This window comes from Anoplolepis gracilipes, chromosome 1, assembly GCF_047496725.1.
Source record: "Anoplolepis gracilipes chromosome 1, ASM4749672v1, whole genome shotgun sequence".
Classification (NCBI taxonomy): Eukaryota; Metazoa; Arthropoda; class Insecta; order Hymenoptera; family Formicidae; genus Anoplolepis; species Anoplolepis gracilipes.
In genome coordinates this window covers 1,886,793-1,911,277 of record NC_132970.1, presented here as the reverse complement: position 1 = coordinate 1,911,277, position 24,485 = coordinate 1,886,793, and the positions used below count along the sequence as shown (strand labels likewise).

The following is a 24,485-nucleotide window of genomic DNA, read 5'->3' as shown; positions in this document are numbered from 1 at the left end:
ATGTGATTAAAATGATTACGTTTATATATGTCATTCTTAATTGAATTAAATACATCCGTAATTCTAAGGTAAATTAATCACAGTCTCATTTTATTCTTCAGAGAAATATAGCTGTGATTGATCAGTTTTAGAATTATGAATGTTTATTAATCCGATTAAAGGTGACATGTAAACGTATTCAATGACAATTCTTATAACAAATGTCACTTTTTTAATATCTTTTATAATTTTTCTGTATTGATTTTTTACTTTAAAATTTTTTACTTTAACTAGAAACAGAGTTACATACAACATACAGAATATTTTTATTATTTGCAGATATTTTTTATTATTATTATTTATATTATAATATATTATTATATTATTAGCATACAGAATAATTTTACTTATTTTTATTATTTGTAGCCAAAAATTTTACCATTACGTGATAAATACAATAATACTGCGTTCATATGAATACCGTGATGTTTTTCTAAAACTAGTCGAGTGACCAGACTGTTTTTTTAGGGACTCTATTTTCACCAATCGTAGAGCGATTCTACATCTTTCTAGTAACTTTTTATTCCCTAGGTAGGTGCCTAAGGATTTTCCTTGCTTCCAGTTGGCAGATCATGCCGGGTCAGCAGTCGACTCGGTTAGGTCCTCTCACTTGGAAAGTTCGCGAAAGAGGACACCAGTTTGTATCTCGCGTTACCTTCTCGAAAGTACGAGAGGAGTTTCTCGAGGATACGAACTAACGCCACCGTTGTCGCCGCTGTCGTCATCGTCGTTATTTGCCGGTATACACAGGTGGAGCATGCACAGTGATTGTATCTAGAAGTAATCTAGAAAGATTGAAACTAAAACTCGTGTGTCTTGTCATTCAGCGCGTCGGAAACGATAACGCGTGTACATTCACTCACCGTCGTACGAATAAGCGAATAAAGGTCGACAGTCGAGCGTTGAGGTAGGTGTTCCAGGTCGATCTGTCACTTGCTCTCTTTTATATGATGGCGCGATCATTCGTTTGATCAGTCAATTGGTAGGTTAATAATAATAAAAATCAGCGCTCACATATCCTTATGGCATTTTTTTCAGATCTTTTTGCGCCTTTTTTTTTTTTTTTTTTTTTGCTTCTCGCGAAAAAGAGTAAAAAGTTACCGGAATAGAGACATAATTGCTAACAGTATTTGAATAAAGTAAAAGCCGGCTAGCTCTTTCTATATTTAGATCACCTGTATATAATTGGAAGTTTGACCCAATATATGCGGTATCGATGAATTCGCATCTCGATACACGTCACAAAATATATAATATCTACATTTATATTCAGAATAGAGTAGAATCGCAATAATTTGCGCGTAAGATTCCTCCTGTGCATGTCTATTGCACGAAAAAATGGTGAATATAACTTGTTGCGATTGTATATAGCCCTGTTGCTTATCTATGTAATTTAAATAATCAAATCTAAATGATAATGGTACGAAATTAAATCTACGTACAATGTGTTCTCGAAAATATGAGCAAAAATGGCGCGAATTGATTGTTGATGATCGCGATTTTCATCAATATGTTGCTCGTCATTTTAATATTAGTATGAACACATCTACGAATAATTCATCAAAATCAGGTATATTCGTGTATATTTATATAAAAAGCACGAATGTCACGAGTCACATATATATATATATATATTGTCTGTGTGTTCTTTCAAATGACGCAACCTTGGCCTTTTTCCTTTCATTCATAAAGATCTTTGCACTTTCTTTCATTTCTACGTTGAAAATATGTCTATATATACTTATTAAACTTGGATTGAATAATGAAAAAAATTAATATATTGCAAGAAGGTATAGAAAAGATATTTAAAAGGACATTTCTAAGCATGTGGTAGATTTTACTGTTACGCTCGATCAATTGCTCACGTTATTACATGGAGAAACTTATAATTTAGCGAAAATTTTGATTAGCAATCAATAGAATCGCGAACGTCAAGTATCATAATTAATTTTTCGCGCTCGTTTCAATGCAATCGAAGTTTGCCACTCTCGCTCCGGTTGCTATTTCCAATCTTGATTGCGAAACATCTGAATTTAATCGATACACAAATGGAATGCGTCCTTTTGTGATTCTGACGCATCAAACGTGAGGTTTGCCGCTTCGATTTTACGCGGTAAAAGGTGCATTCGGAGAAACGAATTTAGCGCTAATAGCGTTTCCCCGAGCGCATCCAAAGTGCTATTCAATGGAAGACGTCTCTTGTAGCACATAAGCAAGCAGAGCATGTGTCATGGGTGTTCGATTTCAAAAGCTTTATTATACATATAAATGACGCAAAGAGATGTTTTGTTATATACAGAGTGTTTAAAAAACCTATTTAGTATTCATATAGTAGCTAATAACTGACAACGAGTAAAAAATTTTTATTGTTAGTAAACAGAAGTCGAAAATTCAATTGTTGCAGAGATATAAACAATTTTCTATGTTATTATTATGACTAACTTATTAGCTTCTACGTGTTTACGAACCGCGTTCTGAATGTCCTCTCATTTAGATTCTATATATATATTTAGTAATAATTATTTATAATATAATTATATAATCTCTGGTTATCTAATCAGTGTTGTGTATACTATCTGTCAATGCTGAATAGTTTTTTTTAAACATCTCTGTATTTTTATTTCCTCTATATATATATATATATATATATATATATTTTTATATCATATTATTATATACATTATATTTAAAAAGTTTAAAGTCACATTTTTGTCTCTTTCTTATTACATTTCTGTTTAATTAATTTAAATGTGTAAATTGAATCTTTAGCTTCTTGAAATATATTGTTAATCTGTTGTTTTTCTCGATGCAAATTTTTTCTCTGCTTGAAAATAATTGCGACAAGAACTCTATTAATGTAAAAATGTAATAATATAAAAAAAATTATAAACTGATTAACAAGCACATACTTTAATGCAGGATTGAGGATTAATATTTAATATATTAGGATTACGTTCCAAAATTCTTCTCTGCGAGGAAAATTTTACTCAATATAATATAGTATACGTTACGTATACTATATGTTTCGAATAAAATTTTCCTCGAAGAGGACGTTTTAGAATGTAAAGTGTCTTAACTAATACTCCGAGCAGTGATGTCATATGTATTACGCAGCACATACACATCGCACTTGTTGAGTATCCGATGGAGTTCAGAATATGGCATCACTGACTTCGAATCTCTTCCTTTTTCTAACTTGACCTTGTTTTACCTTTCTTTTTTTAAATAACTTTTTAATTCAGTATGAGTGCTTATCATTCTATTTATTATATTTCTTAGCGTTCGTAGTCTTATCGCGCAGTTGAAGGATCATGTTGTTTCTATGTTGTTCATTCTAATGTCCAATGCTTATCTGCGTAAAATAAATTTCTTTATAAGCTAATAATTACATCAAGAGTAATATCGGACTAATTAAGACAGAGATCAGCAATCGAATGAATTCTATTAGAAGAAACGTAAAAGTTTGAAAATAGATAAAAATAACATATATGTATATACATATGTATATATACATACATACATAAAAATACATATGTATATAAGAGTTATGAATTGTTGAAGTTGCGTGTAAAAAACATAAAGTAAATGTTATTTATTTTATTTACAGAGCTTTACAAAAGATACTAAAAAAATTCATCCGTTGACTTTGACACACTTCTAGCACGAATTAATAAATTGTTTCTTGTTGAGCTTTTTGAAAAATGTTGGAGCTGCGCGGATGACAATATTAAGTGCCAATTGTCATGTTTTATATCGTAGATTTCATTCTGAGTACCTTTTGTAAAGCTTTAAACAGAATAGAGAACATTAAACAATATTTATTTCAATTCGTATGTTCTTAGGAAAATAATTTCTATACTTCGTAATTCCAAACAGTTTGAATTCTTTTATTAAGCATTTTCGACTCGTATTCATGTATTAAAGCGAGTTTTTGCACTGAGTTCACAGATACTATATATATATATATATATATATATATATATAGACTGATTAATATATAGTGACGTAAAGATTTGCAAAAGTTGAGGATATATAAAAAAAATTCTTTATACAAAAAATATTTAATACGGATAGGGACGTCGTATGATGGAAACGTTTTTTTTTTGTAGGTGAAGACATTAAGAAAATTTTAAGGTCAACTTAATTTTTTAAATTAGAACCACCTGCTTTTTTTCACATGAATCTTCGTACTCTTCAGATACAATAATTTGTATAAAGAATTTTTTTATATCCTCAACTTTTGCAAATCTTTAGGTCGGTCACTTTATATAAATCATCTTGTATGTGTATAAATGTGTGTGCGTGTGGGTGCGCGTGTGCACGCACGTGTATGTACATATATAAAGTACAAATTAAATAATCGTTGAAAGCTGGGGATCTGAAAAGAAACTAATACCGATTCGACAGTGATCCCATTAAAATCCTTTGATTAGTTTCAATTAGATGCGCTTTGTTATCTATTTATAATCTTAGATCATATTTTAGATCCTGCACGAAGAGATAAAAAGATAAATATGATTAAAATTTTTTCGAGTACGATACAATCTAATCTATCTGATTATATTTACAACACTAATTTTTACAATTTTCATTGATAACAATAACAAGTCGCAAAAATTGAAAGATGTCTTCCTAATAATAAACGTAACGCGTGAAATAGGCAAAAAAAATATCTTTCTATTTTAATAATTTTTTTCTCACGTTTTTTTTTATAATTTTTGACAAGTTCGTAAAGCTATAAAAATATTCAACTATTACAACGACTGTCAACGTGCAATCAATCGAAAGAGCACACAGAATAATATTCGAGACACGTGAATAGTTTTAAAATATTAGTCTTAAACAAAATTACACGTGACTAAAATATGTACGCGAGATTTTATATTTATTAGTTCACACTTTAGAATAACCGACATATCAGTGTTGAATTAAAATGTATATTTTGAAAGTCATTCTTTGCATGATATATTTAAAATATATTTTTAAACGTTTATTTTGATCACATTATCATTTCGATACAATTCTCGTTCATTCGCTGATCGATGCATATCAACGTAAAAATTCGCGTGACGCACGACGTCGTTTTTCACTCGCCACGACATTTTGAGGGCGAAAGATAACGTTTTCTTTTACAGTTTTCTCTTTTTCCACCAGTCACTTTCTTTCTCTCTCCGTCTCTCTCTTAGTCCACGTCATGTAATCCATCCGAGCAGTAAACATTTTCTACTTCCGCATAGACTAAAACGCATGTACCGCGTGCGCGACGCGTGCCAATTTTCCTCGGCTTGCCGTGAGCATGTCTTGAGTCGATGATAACGATGAGACACGCGTTCACAACGTGATGATAATGTTTTTTTGACGAACTTATAGTCGTAAATACTTTTACGCGTCTAGTACTTTAACGCTAACGTTGAGACATAAATGACTCATCTCCATTATCGCGAAAATAACGATTGATCTTTCGCTAATCATTCTGATTTTCCAGTCATATAAAGCGATTAGATTGTGCAAAGAATGTTATTTTTTAAAGAACAATATTATTTTCAAGTTATTTAATTCTTTCAATAAATTAAAGATCCCTCTCTTTTTAAGTTTTACATACGAAAGAATTATTACGCGCGCGCGAGAGAGAGAGAGAGAGGCATGGAATTATTTTTAAATTAAAAGTGTATGGGGAATTTAATTCTTAACTATTAAGACAATGTTATTTCCGACTCCAATTAAAATGAATCACGATACTCTTAAATAGGCATCTTGATACGTTCTTAAATAATTTCATTGATAAGTCTATATACTAATCCTTTTTTCTAACAAAGGAAAAATATATAAAATTATCTGAATTTGTATATAAAAGGAAAGAACGGCAGCAAAATAAATCATAAATTGTGCAATTTGAAACAAAAATTATTAAATCGACGAATGGAAGAAACATCCGTGGTCCATATAATTATTTAATTTAGTTTCCATAATCATGTCCCAAAATTAATAACATTTTCATCTTCATATTGCATTAAATCGTCCTAAACCGGGCGACCGAAGTAAATTCGTTGTCATTGCTGATGATCTGCCAAAATCGCGGCATTACGCAGATGTCGCGCGCGAAAGAAGGCCGACTGACCGGCCACTCGAGGTGGAGGACGCGCGTCGATGGTAGTCGATCAGTACCCGCGGTCAGTGATCGATCATGCGTCTCGAGCGATGTCACCTGTCCGTCCAATAGTCGTTCCCGATAGTTGGTCGTCAAACGCGAATTTCGTAATCGAAATCCAGTATCAGCGGAATATATGTATCACGATAGATCCGCTAAGTAATCACATAAAGCGGATCGAGCGAGTGAGCGAGCGCGAGCGAGCGATATCTCGCAGTTGAACGGAGCAAGAAGGAAGTTTGTTTACATCGCGCTGCAACCCGAATGGGGATGATGACAACGTCACGGCAGCTCGTTATTTGATGGTGATGACGGAGGAAACAGCAGCGACGACGACGACGACAATGGTCGAAAGGGCAGTCATGCGGGTGGCCGAAAGGTCGCGGCCCCCGTCGGTTGATACGGTTCGAGGGAATGCACTTTGGACCAAATCACGCCGGCTAAGAGGGATAAAGCGCGACGTTAACGCGTTGCTTCAGTGTCGTCTTGGCCACGCAACGCGACGCACCGCAAGCCACCTGCTACCCGCTCGCTAGCTCGTTCGCTCGCTGGATTTTTTTTTTTTTTTTTCTTTCGATCCGTAAGCTGGGAAACCATGGGTCCCAGCCAAGAGCGGCAGTAACGCCGAAGAAGTCGAGCAGCGAAAAATATTTGCACGCACGAGGTGATTGCGAGCTGATTTCTATCAGAGAAAGAGAGAGATAGAGAGCGAGACAAAAGAGAGAAAGAGAACAGCTGCGAGAGAATAAAAGAGTCGCATCTTTCGCCGCGAGTCTGTATGCGCGTGGTTGCACATCACACACGTTTCGTGTAAACAAGGACTGCGGCCACCCACTGGCATTGCCACCTTCCTTTTTTTTCTTCTCTGTTAATTCACCGTATCGATCATCATGTCTACTGTCATATGTACAGAGCCGGGTAGCTTCACCTCCAACGGGAGCATGATCGTCGTGAGCAACAGGTTGCCGTTTGTGCTGAAGAGGAATGAAATTACCGGTCAGCTGGAACGCAAAGCCAGGTTAGCATGATTCTTTTATCGTTAATGAAAAAAAAAATGTATATTAATCTATAGTGGATCTCACAGATATTACGTACTGTATTATATGAGACCATATATAAACATGATACAAAAAAAGTCTTGTTTTTTTGTCATTCTGTAATCATTTGTCGGTGTCTTTGTCGCAAGCCTATTACTTTAAGTGCGACTATTGAATATTCTTATTATTCAAAAATTACTTTGTCTCTCTCATTTGCATTCTGCTAAATATATGTATAAACACAACTCTAATAATAACTCTTCCATGTATGTATACGTTAATGATATATTTGCTGTTTTAATTTAAATGCTATTTAATTTAAAACGGAATATTTACACGATTACTCTTGCTATTTTAATATTACACTCTGAAAATATCTAAGGTCGTGTTTTTTTTTTTTTTCATATTTTATATATTGCATTTTCTTTTTGTGTTATACAAAAAAATAAACTGTGTATTATGCGTTTTCTCTCGAGTTTTCTCCGTTATTCATGCATATTTATAATCAAATGATATAATCATGTCATTACAATATTTAACCTTCATGGGACATTTATTTTAAAATTTAAATCTGACATTAGGATCAATTTGATACTGCATCAGGTAAATCGAATTGATCCGAGACAATTAAAATTTTACCTGTAAAATTTAGACAAAATAATGATGAGATTTTATAGTTTGATGCATTTTAATGCTATTAGATTGACGTTTTGATTTTGTGAGAAACTTATTAAATAAGACTATTTTTTTATTTTTAGCAAAAAAGATGTAAAAAAGGGTCAAATTGACAGTAACGTCCGATGAGGGTTAAAATTGCACCGTTTTGATATATATGTTGTTTTCCGTTTCGCTTTTTATTTTATATTTTTACGAGAAAAGTGGCTCTCGAGATAACAAATATGATAGATTGACACGATTATGTATGTAGAGTTACATCACTGTCGTTATCTCTGTAATTACATTTTTCGAGAAATCATACGCCGTCAACAGGATATTTACCATAGACTACAGACAGAATTTTGCTTGCGTATCTTGAATACATAATAAAACTTGTTGTCAGCAATCAAGAAGTCTATTTTTTTTATTTCGGTTATATTTAAATGTCTTCGATGATTTGCGTCACAGAGTGAAAGATTATAAGAAACTGTGCATGTTCAAATTAATGTATACATATGTCAAATGATGAAAAGGCAGTGTATAACGAAAAAAGAGTAGTTAATTCGTTAATATCAAAAAACAAACATATGGCACGTACAGGGATCTACACATTTATGTTAGTCAATAATAACAGATCGGTGATGTAACGGAAGCAATAATGCGAACAAAGTTCGCCTAAAACTCTCATATGTGAAGAATATAAAAAATAGTCTTATAATTCTCTTTATACTCTGTAAATATTTGATAATATGATCTCGAATATTAGATATAACACTGCTTGCGTCTGTCAACATAGTCACTCAATAGTTTGCATTCGTTGAAAACAAAACTAATGGTCGAGAAAAAGAATACGATGCAAAAAATGATTAAAAAATGATTGGCTCGGTTTGAGAGAATTAATTGAATTAATAAGAGAAAGAGAGCGTTAAAAAATTAACGAGCGGTTAGGTTCGTATCATAGTGAGCGAACATAAAATATGTATGCCTCTCTTTTAATCATATACAAAATAATTTTTTTTACGAGTGTAATCTAATCGGGTTTGCGAAATACAAATGTTAATGCTCTTATAAAATATCACGCGGAATTTGTGTATTCCTACGATACGAGATTAATTAGAAATAATGCAATTTTTTATTTGCTCTTTATTCACATTGACATTAAAATGAAAGAAATAAATAATTTTGATGAATTGAAAATGAATAATTGATCACTGTTTGCTTATATTCTATTTGCTTTCTAGTTCCTTTTCTTCTTGTATTCAATTAAATATTTCTCCGTATTATGTGACAAAATTTAATTTCTCTAAATATTGAAAAATATAATTTTATTCCAAAGATTAATTAGAGTTATGTGATAAGTTACACTTTTTATTATTATTAGCATTATTTATAGCAATTTGTTTTTCTCATGTAAGTTAATATTTTTTTCAGTTTTTAGACGAGTATCATTTTTCGACACTTGATTATTTTGCAAGTGATAACGGTAATTTTTCTCCTACATTATTTCCGGTGCACTTCTTAAATACGTAATCACCTTCGAGCTATACGAAACGACGAAATAAAATATTCCTGGCACGAAAAAATAACCAATTAGTAAAGCGTACACAAGTCGTTTGATAGTTATATAATTATCGCAAATTTTTCGAAGTGACTGCAAGCGAAATGCATACCAGGCGCGTCATAATCGCACGTGTCTACCTCGTGTCTGTCAGTCATACTCGCGTGTTGTGCTCCTGGACGCCCACGCTATCATCTCCATTGTAAAGCAGCGCACGAGAAATTCGCTCCGAATCGTGAAAAAAATATTTATTAACGCGAATGACCAGTCATTACCGATTATTGCCTTCCGAACCGATAATCCGTGGAGAACCGATCCGGTTAAATTCGATAAGAGACATATCAATTTGATTACATTAGTTTGGATTGTATTATCGTATACCCGCATACATTGAATCGGTCTTTTATCTATTATATAAATATCTTTTCTCTCTTTTTTTCTGGTATATCGTTCGATGTATTGTACTACATGAAACAATATAATATAGTGAGATAATAAAGTAATGATATAAAGTAATTAAGGAATATGACGCGCCATAAAAGTAGATCAAAATAACGACAAATGTGATGAATAATCGCATTATTGAAATTTTACGCGTTTGATTTATAATTCTCAAAATGCCATGCTTTTTCTAATAGCTGTAGCTTTTCAAAGTAGATTGTACATGAAGTGCATATATTATACATTAATCGATAATTTGTCTATTCTTTATAGAATCGCGATAAGATGGAGAAACAATAATTATAACTACAATCACAATGAAATAAAAAAGTATTGATCGCGATAAGAAATAACGTCGTTGCGCGGTTTGTAAACATTTATCAAATATTCATTTATGCCAGAGGACTTACAGTACGACTTGGAGTCAAATCAGATCGGTATCTTTGTTGGAGAAAAACGTTAACATGATATTTTCTAGCGATGCATAAAGATCGGCACGGGTCGTAAATAAATATAGCACACGAGAGGGTGCTATATTTATTTACAACCCGTTTTTCTATAGGCTATCGCAAACACATCTTTTATCTTTAAATTTTTTGATCAATTTGACGACTTTTCTCTCTTGAAAAATAATCACGATAATAGATGATTTGCGAGTTTTGGTACACATGATTCGCTCGAGAGTGAGCATGCGTTAACAAACGTGCGTTAACGCAATAATCGTACGATTATCACGCGTGAAAATCAGAAAAACAAAACACTATAATATATTAGAGTGATTTCCGGAAGGTCATGACGCTGTTATGTATTTACGCGCGTGCTTTTTAGAAATCTCTTGGTCAATCATGGATACAACTAATGACGCGATTGTACATTACGTAAACAAGCTGGTTATTATATTCAATGTCGTGTCTGAGAGCGCATGTTTGATAAATGTATAATTAATTAATTATAATGGTGTAACGTCTCTGCGTCTAAAAAATCGTGAATCTCTCAGGTTGTATATGTTAATACCTCATAATTGCATCTGTTCTTGATCCTTACATATTATTGCACGCAAAGGTATTTTTTAGTTCGAGATTGAAATGTAAAAATAAATAAACGATACTTGCGACGAGTTTAAATAGATTTTCCTTAATTGATTTTTAATTAATTCTTTTTTTTGCTTGTTTTATAGTTGTTTTGAGTTTAAATTGATTTTTCTGGTTTTTAATATTTTAAATAACATTATTGATATTCATTTTAGAGATATACATTACTTGGAACCGGAACCAATATCGATAATCGTTCTGTAACTGTTTTTTTAGTCCGAAACCGTAAACCATATTGAAATTTTGTTAAATTTATAACACTAGAATCATAACTGTTAAATTATTTTCAGTTTACGTTTCTTTTCGGTACTTTTTTCGCTCTTGCAATCTATTTTTATAAAATAATTTTATATTATTTACTATTTTACACTTTTTGTAATTTTTTTGTCTTTAATAATACCTTAACAATGACGAAACCAATATCATAACGATTGTATTATGTGTAATTATAATAATATAATTTTTTAGAAAAAAGTTAGAAGAACAATAATTTTTAAAGAACCGTAATCGAAAAACACCGTAATTTAATTGATTTCGGTTCCTTTATTTGTCAAAGAATCGAAATTGGAACTAAAACAGTTATTAAACATTTTATTAAAACATAACCGAACCGTAATTTGGTTTCAGTCCCTGGTACATTATCACGAATCGATCGTAAAAACATTTTCTAACATTAAACTCTTTAATAAAATTTATTTTATCTTTATAACAAATATTTTCGAATTTTTATATTTATTATTTTTTATATTTACTGACGTATATACATATATCTTTGTTGATTGATAAATTGAAATAGAAAATAACTGTCAATGCATTCGAGAACATACTTAATATAACTGTCTCTCAATATATCTTCTGCTTTTATTAATACAAACATCGAAGAACGATCGATGTAACGTACCAGGTATAATTGAAACTCTATTTTCAAGGTGGATGTTTACTATTAACAAGCCAGCGGTATTAGACCTATTCTATAGCGCTTCCCAAGACATAATTACGTTGCGTGGCGCAGCTAATTTATGCAAAGTCAAAGAAAGAGATTCATCTAAATAGTAAATAATTTAATATGCCACATTCACACACGTTAAGATAACGAAATTTTTAAACACAAGATAGGAAACTGTAAAATCTGATTTTAAATTCCAAAGCATAAAGCTCTTCCACAAATTATTTGGACAAAAAAGTATTTTAGATTTATTTTTCTTAATCCGTCCTTCTAGATGTTTTTTCACATTTTCGTCTATATTTATGTATAATACACGTATGTGTTTTCTTATAAATTCTTTTTTTTATAGCGCCGGTGGTCTAGTAACTGCGGTAGCGCCAGTTGTCATAAGCGGAAATGGAGTTTGGGTTGGATGGCCGGGTATGCACATGGAAAATCCCAACGAACCGATACCCGAATCCGATCCCAACGATCGTACGCCTACCGCCGGTCTGTTATCTCGGAAGGTGAGTTAATTTCCACTATTTAATAACAATCGACCTTTCGTCGTTCGCGTTGGCATCTTAAATTTAATCTAACTCTTAAATCAATATCTAACAGCCGTTTGAATGTAGAAAAAAAAGATAACTTTTTTAAAAATTTTAATATATATATTTCCTTTTCTCTCTTCAATTCTTCATCTCTTAAAGTAGACGTACGTTTTAGGAGAGAAATTTATTTTTAATATTATATCACCGGGCTTATTTATCGAAATTCTCAAGAAATTTGTAAGAATAAAATCTATCACTTTTTTTTCATTTATAATGATTGTAGAAAAACGTTCATGTCGTAGTAATTTTGTAGCGTATTTAAATATTTTTGAAAAAATGCATTTTGACGTTTCACTGAATTTCATTCAAACGAGATGAAGAAAGAAACAAGAAAATTTTGTATAGCTCAAATTAGCTATGTTTGGGCTCTGGGCCAGGTGACGACGACTTCTATCATTATCGCCGCTTATATTGCGTAGATTTCGCTAACCTTGACATTGACAATATACCGCGTTGCGAAGAGGAGAATAGTCACCGTTCCCCTCCTCAATCGCCCTGTAATATTCCACGGCATACCGTCGACCGCCTCGAAAATTCCAATATGACCTTTTCTATCAAGCAATGTACTGATAATCACTTGATCTCTTTTTTCCTCTTTTTCCTTTTATTTACATAACTAGAATATTATTCTTAATAGTCGATAGTCGAAGAATATATATTTTATTATTACATCTATTTAATTGATCATTTAAAATTAATCGCTCGGCAATTGTTTATAAAAATAATAAATTGTTGTAGCAGCATAAACACGATGAGAATCGTTTGTATGATTGAGGAAAATAATTAGTGCAACAGATCAATTCGAAGATGCTCTTTGCCTTTCCTCTTGACGTTGAAAAGTTCGGTGACAGTTCAAAAACAGTTTATTTATAGATTGTTTTCACGGCGATATTGCGTATTTTCCAAGAGCAATATAACTATGCTGATAAAGAATCATTTTATTCTCTTGCAACATACAGAATAATATACAGCTTGGAAGGAGATAACATACTATATATCTATTTTATTGATCATCAAAATAATTCATGTCATTAACACAGGTCAAAATAATATAACATAGCTTCATAAAAAAATTTTTTTTAGGAAAAATTTAAATCTGAATAAAGAAACGAGAGAAACTTAATCATACGTTTAGGCATTGTTTGAAATTAAAAGAGTATGAAGATCATGACTCTGATTTGATTCTAGTTATAAAACGACGAGGTTCGCAAAGAAATCCGGGAACTTTGATCTGTAAAATATATTTTTTATCTACGGCTTATTATTTCCTACTTTTGGGGAAAAAAATAAATTGTAAATACAATTGTAAATATTTTTGGACAAATCAATCCTTGGATCTAAACGTCGGTGGAAATGAATGAATCCGAAATAGCTGGCTGTGATCCGATATCACGGATATTTGTGTCGCGGGGTTGCGAATCGCGTAGGGTTATCGTTGCGTGACGCGTTGCGAGCCCCGTTACGTCTATAGATGATGACTTTTGCTAAGCCTTTGGCGTTATCGACGATGATTAAAGCTAGCGACGATGATTAGCAGAAGACGACGGATTAACGGACATGTATTACGCCCACGCAGACGTCGCAATGAGGATCACGTGAATCGAGCGAGAGCTTTTCGTATGCCGATAATAATGACGATAGCCTATAATATCGTTTAATTAACAATGATGATTATTAGAATCCCAGTTGTTAGCCTGCACGGCGCGACAATTATCTGTAATCCTTTTTACAGCCATGAAATATATTATTATATAATATAATATAATAATTATATAATCATTATTATATTATATTATATTATATTTGTATTATCTCAAAATGTGAGCGTTATACATTAAGCAACTATAGTTTATAATAACGAAAGAATTAAGTAAAAAAATTATTATTGTTATGCAACGAATTGTTCTACGATGATAACATACGATTACGTCCAATGTCAATAATTACTCATCGAATGTACTTGGAACATTGAAAAAAAAATCTTTATATATAGACATATTATTTTTTTTTATTAAAAAAATATACAAACTATAGAGAAATGTATCTTTATCGATATAAATCGATATACATCCCAGAATGTCGCTGAAAAACTGATGATCGTTATTTAATTGAATTGTAAAAGGATTTTTTTTGTGCTTTATTTTCTACTTTTCTTATGTCGATTTCACCATCAGCATTTGTGTACATCTTCCGTTCCCCTCTTAAGCCCTATTTTTCTGTCTATCGCGGCTGTGACGTTCAATAATATGTTTGCATAACACGAAGAGCGCACACATATAAGAAACAAAGAAGACTAAAGGGGAAAACAGCGTTACAAGGGGGCAAAGCTGACTATCATGTCACGTGGAATGTACATGCGATAACGAGTAATTAAAATGTTTACATTATGTTTCTAAATAAGACGTTGGGGACAAAATAATGGTGCAAAACATATTTTTTCATATGTCACATAAAAATTCGATTACGCGATTTATCCTTTCCTCTGTTTTTCTTTCTTCTCAATATATAATAACGGATATAAAAAATGACAAGACAGATATCGAAACTTATTGTTCTAAAATAATTATGTCCGAAATCTTTTGTCCAAGAATTATTTATTTCCAAGAAAGTTTACGTCCTCTTTATTTTGATTCCTTCTTATAAATAGTCTAGTTCTATATTATCATTATTATCGAATAATAATATAATCAATCGATATTCGAAATTGTCGTATACGATTATAATCACCATTAGAATACAAATCAACGAAGGTAATAAAAAAATCACTTGACTAAACTAAGATGAATAATCATCAGATTTTTTATTACCTTGATGCAATGTCATTCAACGTAAAATCGATTTTATGATCGAAAACGTTGAATGACGTCGTATCAAGTGCAATTTGAAACAAGTTTTGCGAAGAGCTATCAACGTAAAATATGCCGATTAATCCCAATTAAATTTATAACAAATTTTATGACTTTTATTATACAAAAATATTGCTTTTAATTAACAATTCTGAGACTTTGTAGCGATATTTGTATGAAGTTAAAATTCATCGAGGTCATCGCTTGTTTCCTCCCGATTCTGCTCGATTAAAGAAACTGTCAGTGAAATTGATATGTTTTATCGTACCGTGATTAAGCAATCTCTCGAAGACGAGGATTCTCGAACGGAGGAAACGATAACAATGTACGACTGATTCTTGATCCAACCGTGAATACACATACACGTGACGAGGAAAAGACAAGCTTTCCCTGACCTCTCTTAATTAATGTGGACCAGCGATATCCGTGATAAGAATAACAAACGGCGGTCGGTTGTGTCTATCATTCGAAAAAGCATTAAACATTAAACCGCCTTATCACTCGTCGGCGATTGTCCGCTTGCGTCAGACAGAGAATGATCTTTCTTATAGCGCGGCCTGTTTTCACACTCGATTGGAAATAAAGGAGGCAGTGCCGCGAACAAAATAACGAAGAGTTGCGAGATAACAGAGGGACGATGTATATATTAACGAAGGGGAGGGTCGATACGTCGTTATCGAACGCGAAACCAGACTTTATGCACTTCCGACCCTTCAGCCTCAGCTACTTCACCTACCTTGTTCCATTTTTTGTATCCGATTTTGCAATTTTAGATATTTTCGGATATTCAAGGTAATCTCGACCATCCCGATTATTTGAGCGCCATTTTGTAGATTTAAACTATACATCTCGTCGTCCAGGGCATGTTTTACAAGTGATATGCAATGTGATAAGCTTCGGAAATCATGTTTATTATAGGTATATAGACCTTTCTCTTTCTTCCATTTTATATAGAACTTTGTTGAAACAACGAAACCAGTCTAATCCGTTTGCTTTATAAACATTAATTAAAACAACGTAACTGATATTTATTTAATTCAAAGTATTATACAGATAATAACGAGAGATATGCTTTAATCAATATAGTATTAATTATTAATTTCTCATAAATTTAAAAAACATGCTGCTTTCATTAAATATAAAGTAATAATGTTGAAAATACTATCGACGCTATGTGGCTGCAATGTTGAATTAATGAGCAGAGTAACAAATGGGGCATCGAAAATACGAAAAACGATCGCGAAGAATTGCAATTTCAACTTCTCAATTTACTCTCTCTTTGTTTTCAGGTTGTCGCGGTACATGTTGATTCCGGCGTCTTTGATTCGTATTACAATGGATGCTGCAACGGAACCTTCTGGCCACTCTTCCATTCTATGCCGGATCGGGCAACCTTCATCGCGGATCATTGGCGCGCGTATTCCGTGGTCAATGAACAGTTTGCCGCTAAAACGGTACGATTGTATGTTTGTGATGATAGTATTGATTGTATCCTTGCAGTCAGAAAAATATTTTTGTCTTGATCGGATCAGTTAGCAATATTTATTTCCGTATAGGATGAAATAAAATTATACAAATGAAATAAATATCTTCGTAGCGAGACACTGTGTTGAATACATTAGTAGATAGTAGGACCGTGAATAATTTTTAACGAATCTGTCATTGTAGGTTGCTGCCTTGGAACAAATTCACAAGGAACAGAAAAATCAGTCCAATGGCACGCCATTAGTATGGGTTCATGATTATCATCTGATGTTAGCCGCAAATTGGATTAGACAAGCATCCGACGAGAAGGATCTCAGGCTTAAATTAGGTTTCTTCCTTCACATCCCCTTCCCACCATGGGACATCTTCAGGCTCTTTCCGTGGGCGGACGAAATTCTACAGGGTATGCTTGGTGAGTCTGTTAATATTTTCTCGGATTTTCTTAAATTAGAAACTGACATCTTGAACTAATTTTTAATATAACTCACTTGTTCGTTTAGGATGTGACATGGTGGGTTTTCACATTCAAGATTATTGTCTGAACTTTGTCGATTGCTGCCAGAGGTGTCTTGGCTGCAGAGTCGACCGTAAGAATTTACTAGTTGAACATGGCGGTAGGACGGTACGAGTAAGACCGCTGCCAATTGGCATCCCGTTCGACAGATTCGTCTCGCTGGCAGAGACTGCCAACAAGGTCATGCAGTCGAATCAGAAGATTGTCCTTGGTGTCGATCGGCTTGATTACACGAAAGGCCTCGTTCATAGATTGAAAGCTTTTGAGATGCTATTGGAGAAACATCCTGAGCACCGTGAACAGGTCTGTTCAAATGCGTCTGCTTGCGTAGCGTAGAGCAAGTTGTTTCACAAATTGATTAATCTGAGCTATCCAAACAATATTTAATAAACATATTTAATCGTGTCGCAGGTAACAATGTTGCAAATCGCAGTGCCTTCACGCACCGATGTTCGTGAGTATCAGGATCTGAAACTCGAAATGGATCAACTAATCGGTTGTATAAACGGTCGTTTCACGACACCCAACTGGTCACCCATCCGTTATATTTACGGCTGCGTCAGCCAGGATGAGCTAGCGGCATTCTACAGAGACGCCGCCGTTGCTCTCGTCACTCCGCTCAGGGATGGTATGAATTTAGTCGCTAAAGAATTCGTCGCTTGTCAAATCAATAAGCCGCCGGGAGTGCTGATAGTATCGCCGTTCGCCGGTGCCGGCGAAATGATGCACGAGGCTCTGATTTGTAATCCCTATGAGATTGACGAAGCCGCGGAAGTGATTCACAGGTATATGTGACTGTTCTTTTCCATTAAAATTAATAAAACTGTCTAATAAAACTGTCCATGCAATTCGAAATTCGCTTCTCGACAGTTTTATTATCTTATTTTAATTATTTTAAGATGCAATATAGAAACAGGAGTGACAATAAAGTACAATAATTTAAAATTTGACACATTTAAATAGAGCTCTTACCATGCCTGAAGATGAACGTACCCTAAGAATGAATCACTTACGTCGACGTGAAAGGATATACGATGTCAACTATTGGATGAAGTCCTTCCTTCAGGTGATGGGATCGCTCGAGGAACATGATTCTGTGGGTGCTACTACAATGCAGCCCGTGACTATGGATGATTTCGACGATTATTTGAGCAAGTAGGTATCAGATATGTTAAGAGATGTGCATGACTGGGCCCGGCCAGCGCATGCGCATGAACGGGACATATCCATATAAGATGTGATACATAAGTATGTAAAAAAATCAAATTATTATCTGAAACTAAAAATTATTGCATTATGTAAGATTGATTACTTTTAAATTTGCATTAAGATAGTGTTATTTGTAAGCAAATTAGTTAAGTGAACCAGCAAGCAAAAATCGCTTTCAAGTGATATTTTTAAGCTAAGCATGAGTTTTGGTACGTCGCGGCGTGGCGACATAATACGGCTGTGCTTATATATATACATACGTCGCTATGATGGCGGTGACGAAGAATTATAATGCATTCTCTTGTGCTATGTGGGATATTAATCCTATAATATCCTATATCCATACGTTTTTGGGGCATATGAAAAAGATATCGACAAAACGCTTTTTCGAAAGACGGCGGGCCCGCGCGAGCGAATGTTACCTGACTCATGACGAAAGCCGGATAACGATCCAGTGACAACCACATGTCCCCTAGGTATATTGGTGAAAATCATAAATTGGCACTTCTTCTGGATTACGACGGTACACTAGCACCTATTGCCACTCATCCTGACTTAGCGATCTTGCCGCTTGAGACGAAAAACGTTCTGCAAAGGCTATCCAATATGTCGGATGTTTACATCGCAATCATATCGGGCAGAAATGTAAACAATGTGAAATCGATGGTCGGAATAGAAGGTATCACGTATGCCGGAAATCACGGATTGGAGATCCTACATCCGGATGGTAGTAAATTCGTTCATCCTATGCCCGCCGAATTGGAAGACAAAGTGGCCAGTTTGATGCAGATGCTTCAGGAACAGGTACGTGAAATGTTATTAGTACATATATATGTAATATTTGAAATATTTTTCGTCGATTGAAATCTCTATACATATAAATCATTCTAATGACATTATCCGTTTTTTTTTAAACGTCATGCGTGTTTCCAGCCAAATTATTAAGAAATTATGATGATAAATATATTTATACATATCTTATATTTATTTGTCTGTTAAAGCTTTGCAAGGACGGTGCTTGGGTCGAGAATAAAGGAGCCCTTCTCACATTCCACTATCGCGAGACACCGATGGAGAGTCGTCCCAGAATGGTAGATCAAGCTAAAAAACTTATTGAGGCCGCCGGATTCAAGGCCTGTACCGCGCATTGCGCCATCGAGGCAAGACCACCGGTCGAATGGAATAAGGGCAGCGCTTCCATTTATATTCTTCGTACAGCTTTTGGTCTAGATTGGAGCGAACGTATTAGAATTATATATGCTGGCGACGACGTTACAGATGAGGATGCGATGAAGGTACGAATGTTTTTTTATTCCTGAACGATCTTTCCATCTATTAAAAAACGTTTATTAACGTCCTATGATTATCATGAGAATTTTAATCTGTTTCTATATAGACCTTGAAAGGTATGGCTGCTACTTTCCGCGTGACATCGTCGCACATCGTTCGTACATCCGCGGAGAGACGTCTGCCTAGCACAGATTCAGTGCTCACGATGTTAAAATGGGTTGAGAGGCATCTCAGTAGACGTAAGCCCCGCAACAGCATCGACATCCCGGGCATTCCGTCACGATTTCGGCGCAGCAGCGGTGGAGTCACGATGGAGATGTCTTATACACCGCCAAGATCACCTCTCGAATCGTAGGTTACGCTCAAATATCCTTCGTTATAGCATATCAAGTGTATACTCGGCGCGACATATATTATTTGTCTTAGAGTTATAATGCATATACGCAGAGTCATTAATACCTCGACTCGTTCGTATTTACATGTATATTGGGACATATGCATTGCCCAAATAAGGTTCTGATATGCATGATAGATTTACATACTATTGAATGACTCTGTATGTACTCGTAGCGTAAAGTGTATTAGTAGAGATGGAGAAACCAAATCAAATTAAAGGATTGCCACGAACAATCATAAGAGCAGGTAAAAGGAGAGATGGAAAAAATATTGCGAGGTCTGCATCTAAATTATATATCGAGTGTGGCACAAAGTATAAAAAAAATATATAAAGTAGCATATAGGAGTATATAAAGAAATATTCGCGTGATCGAAAAGTCGAAATGGATGATTCTCTTCTCGATCGAAAACATGATAACGACAATATCGTATTATCAAACGCAAATATTTACTAAAGAGTACAAAAAAAACCAAATCATTTTAATTTGTCGTATAGCTTTTAATGTTTATATTTTTTCCAATACTGATTAAACGATTTTAGCCTGAAAAATATTGCTCGTACAAAGTGCGATATCACGATCGATGTTTTCCGTGTAATTAAAATTTCTAAAAAATTTTATATATATATATATACATATATATCTCTATTTTTTCAATATATTCTCTTATTAAATCATTAATCAAATCGCGTAGAACACAATATCATATGTGTTTCTCTGTAAAGATATAGCAGCAAAACTCATTGGCCCGTATTCTGAGCTCACATTTATAGCTAAATGTGTAGCTATAAATGTGAGCTCAGAATACGGGCCTTAGTTTGCACACGTCGTTGATTAAAAGACTAAATACTCGACAAACAACACAGTAAATTGAAAGTTATACTTATTAATTTTGTATCTCGTCTTGTTAGTAATTTCTATCAGTAACATAACAAAATGAGATGAATTGTCTCAGCTACAGACTTCTATATATAAACCTAGACTGTTAACAGTGATGACATGAAGCTAGGGTAGCCGTTGTTTATATCAGTATAAGTAGTAAGTATAAGAAATTCTTACACTTATTAATGTACATTCACATTCAACTCAATTGTAAATGACCACTTTGGCTTCATCTGTCACTATATGAGATGTAGCTATGTTAGTAGTCTAGTATAATATATAAAAGTCTGCTTTTAGCTTTAATATTCTTTGGGAATGATTATATAATAATTTTTTTTTTCCTTTTTTTTCAAACGATTAATCGCGAATATAAGTAATATTGATCATTAGACTTCGAATAAGTAATAAGATTAAGAATCCCATTGATTCGTTTATACAATTTACTATCATTCTTCCCAGAATCGTTTGGGTGCACGGATTACCTCTACTGATATTAAGATATAACAATAATTGGCATTATTTTTTTGTGGAAAAATAGAAGTTCAGCTTTTAATATTAGAGACTGTATATTTTTTACTCAAATATATCAAGTTACCAAGAGATTGTGCCAATTTCTATTTAATGTCGCGTAATACGATGAACAATTGTCGATATAATAATGATAAGAAACATAAAAATATACACATTTTACAGGAATTGGCTGAAAGTCTAACGAGCACGCAAAACTGTGGACGAATAATCGTTTAGTGCGAGGTGCCCAAAATTTTAAAAAAGGTAGATTCAAATTAGATTTTACACTTTTTCTAAGTAGAATAAGACGCGATATGTAAAAAAAAAATAAGGCGAAAGAAAGTACTGGTATTTATTTACTGGTATAATCGTTGTCATAGTTGTGTCTACGATTATTAGTGATAATAAATAAGAAACAGATATATAGATACATAAATTAGAATCTTCAACATAAAATAATGTCGTTGTGCGTTTCTTCAGGCCGCCGGATAATACTGATTATAAACTGGTATAAACTGGCAACGCACATATCCGTCTCTTGTCACGAGTTTATTTTAAAGAGAAAAACTTTCTGGAAGTAATTTAATGCAATTAAAAATTTCTTAAATATTTAAAATATAATTTGATTTCTTTCAAAGAAATTGTGACAAAAAAGAAAATGAAAAAATTAAGATGTTTGAAAATGCGATTAAATTTATAATTTCGAAAAAAATTTGCGCGACCGAATTTAACAATTTTAACCGATTATGTAAATAAAAATGAAGCTTTATTCTAAAGTAAAACTGTCTGAAATTGTACAAAGAGAGAGAGAGAGAGAGAGAGAGAAAGAATATATATTTATATTATTTATTATAAAAATTAACTAGAATTGATATATATTTTTACGGGAAAATTATTTTCGATCAATGTTTTTTATTCTCGTTTAACCTTTTTCTAAAAACAGATTCGTTTCTTTTAAATTCATTTCAGAAAATATAATGATATTTGATTATTGAGATTTTCCAATTATTTTTGCTCTTACATACTTTTTTTCTATTAATTTTTTTAAATTTTAAACGTCTAGTATGTGCGCGTTCTTTCTGTCTGTGTCATCAGATTGTAAACGATTCACATACACATATTTATGAAATTAATTAATTATTCCTTATATAAAGCAGAAAAAACTTGACAGAGGATTAATTCCTTGTATAACATCTAATAAGAATGATTAGCAATTAAGTATCGGAGTCTCCACAAATGTTACGAACGCAGGTCGAATTCAATAATCTCGTACTTTCGCCTTTGTATTTATTAGTCAATTATAATAATCGCCAGTTACAATATAAGTAATAAGCGAATGAGATAACGAGAGAAGAACGAAAAAAAAATTTAGCACGGCAATCACCATGAAACCAAACAACTGTAGATTGTGGCTGTCGAGTACGCTATATCGAGTATATCGCATAACGTCGTATCTATTGAAAGAACACGAAAAAAACAAATGTGTATAATGAGATAGGTAATATATGTGTAAATGTAAGCGTATAAGATCCTATCGCGTGTCTTTAAAGCGAAATCTCTCCATCTTCTTTCCCTCCGGCATAAAAAAAAAAAAGGGAAAAGAAGAAAAGACGCGTGCTCTATTTTACGTTTTGTAAGAGTACTTAGTTTTTACCTCGTTATACGTTATTACATAGGCGTGTGTGAAGTAAAAACAAACGCGCGAGATAGTGCGAGTAAACGACCAAAACTGGTTTACTCCCCCGTTACTGTAAAAGCAAGCTCACAAAACGCAGTGCAGGAATAAACATCGTTTATAAATTACTTGCGCGCGCGTGTTTTTCTTCCCTTTTTTCCTTTTATGCTATGTACTACTTTTGAGTAAAATTTCAACGCCATCTAAAAACGGATACTAGATGCTTTATGCATAGATTTAATTTATACACATATATGATAATAAATAGCTACATTTTTAATTTATTAATGAAAACCTTGATGAATATTGCGCTATAAAGAGATCGATTAAACATTCCTGAAGATCGGGAGCATTTCTCGAGAGTAGTTTATTCAATTTCTAATGTAAGAGAAGTTACTTAGAATTAAATTTCCGATTCCGTCGGCAAAGTATTATTCTCGATTACATTGAGAATATTTACACGCGAATCGAATAATCGCGGTTCTCTCTTTCTCTTTCTCTTTCTCTTTCTTTCCAGGAATTTTATCGCACAATAAATAAAATGATATAGGAGTGCCGGGATAGGCGATATCGCGTTTATATCGTCATTATTTTTATCGGCGTAACCTCTGATGCGTTGAGACATATCTCAAGCCAGCGATTAAAAGATTGTTTTTTTTTATTTTTTTAAATAAACGTGTCACTGATGCGTGCCCGAGAGCAGAGCGAAGCTGTGACACAACGGGTCGCTACAAGCGTTACGGATAATAATAATCGACGCGGATACAGGGAGGTGCGGGAAAACACATGTGGATTTTTATTATTTTTTTTTTTATTTATTGCTTTTTCTAATCGATATCGCGGATTCACAAACGAGAAGTGTTAATATATCCAGTTACATACGCACATACACCATATACACTCTCGTTTTGCCTCTATCTCGTAATATCGAGCACAATTTTCTGAGGAAAAATATGCTATGAATAAAAATGATAAAATGTTTTGTTTTAAATTTATTTAAAAAAATAAAAGCTTCAAATAATCATTTTTTAAAATATTTTAAAGAGATTTATCGAGATTTCTTCTAACGTGTCATAGATATAAATTAAAACATCTTTCTTCCCCCACGTGTGGAGCAATATTATTGAAGGCGACTTCATCGGAGGATTGTATATATAGCGTATAATCGAGAG

General features: G+C 33.3%; 1 protein-coding gene across 2 annotated transcripts; it reads left to right on the top strand.

Moving 5' to 3' along the window:
- The first annotated feature begins 795 nt into the window (after positions 1-795).
- Tps1 (Trehalose-6-phosphate synthase 1) lies at positions 796-23,441 on the top strand. 2 transcript variants are annotated; one of them, XM_072894082.1, is made up of 12 exons: positions 796-946; positions 7,100-7,205; positions 12,267-12,423; positions 16,643-16,807; positions 17,022-17,250; positions 17,339-17,655; positions 17,764-18,137; positions 18,316-18,507; positions 19,038-19,365; positions 19,563-19,856; positions 19,958-20,202; positions 21,822-23,441. In XM_072894082.1, exons 2-12 carry the CDS (start codon positions 7,129-7,131, stop codon positions 21,838-21,840), a joined length of 2,397 nt encoding a protein of 798 aa, XP_072750183.1. In that variant the 5' UTR covers positions 796-946; positions 7,100-7,128; the 3' UTR covers positions 21,841-23,441. The 2 variants fall into 2 exon arrangements, with proteins under 2 accessions (XP_072750183.1, XP_072750092.1); XM_072893991.1 differs by lacking the exon at positions 796-946 and having other exon boundaries at positions 6,212-7,205.
- Positions 23,442-24,485: the final 1,044 nt, after the last annotated feature.

What these genes read in the sequence shown, in the direction of transcription:
- Tps1 (XM_072893991.1), top strand. Translation starts at nt 7,078, where the DNA reads ATGTCTACTGTCATATGTACAGAGCCGGGTAGCTTCACCTCCAACGGG. An exon ending in GCCGCGGAAGTGATTCACAG is followed by an intron (nt 18,138 to 18,315) that starts GTATATGTGACT and finishes ACATTTAAATAG; the next exon opens with AGCTCTTACCATGCCTGAAG. An exon ending in TTCGACGATTATTTGAGCAA is followed by an intron (nt 18,508 to 19,037) that starts GTAGGTATCAGA and finishes CATGTCCCCTAG; the next exon opens with GTATATTGGTGAAAATCATA.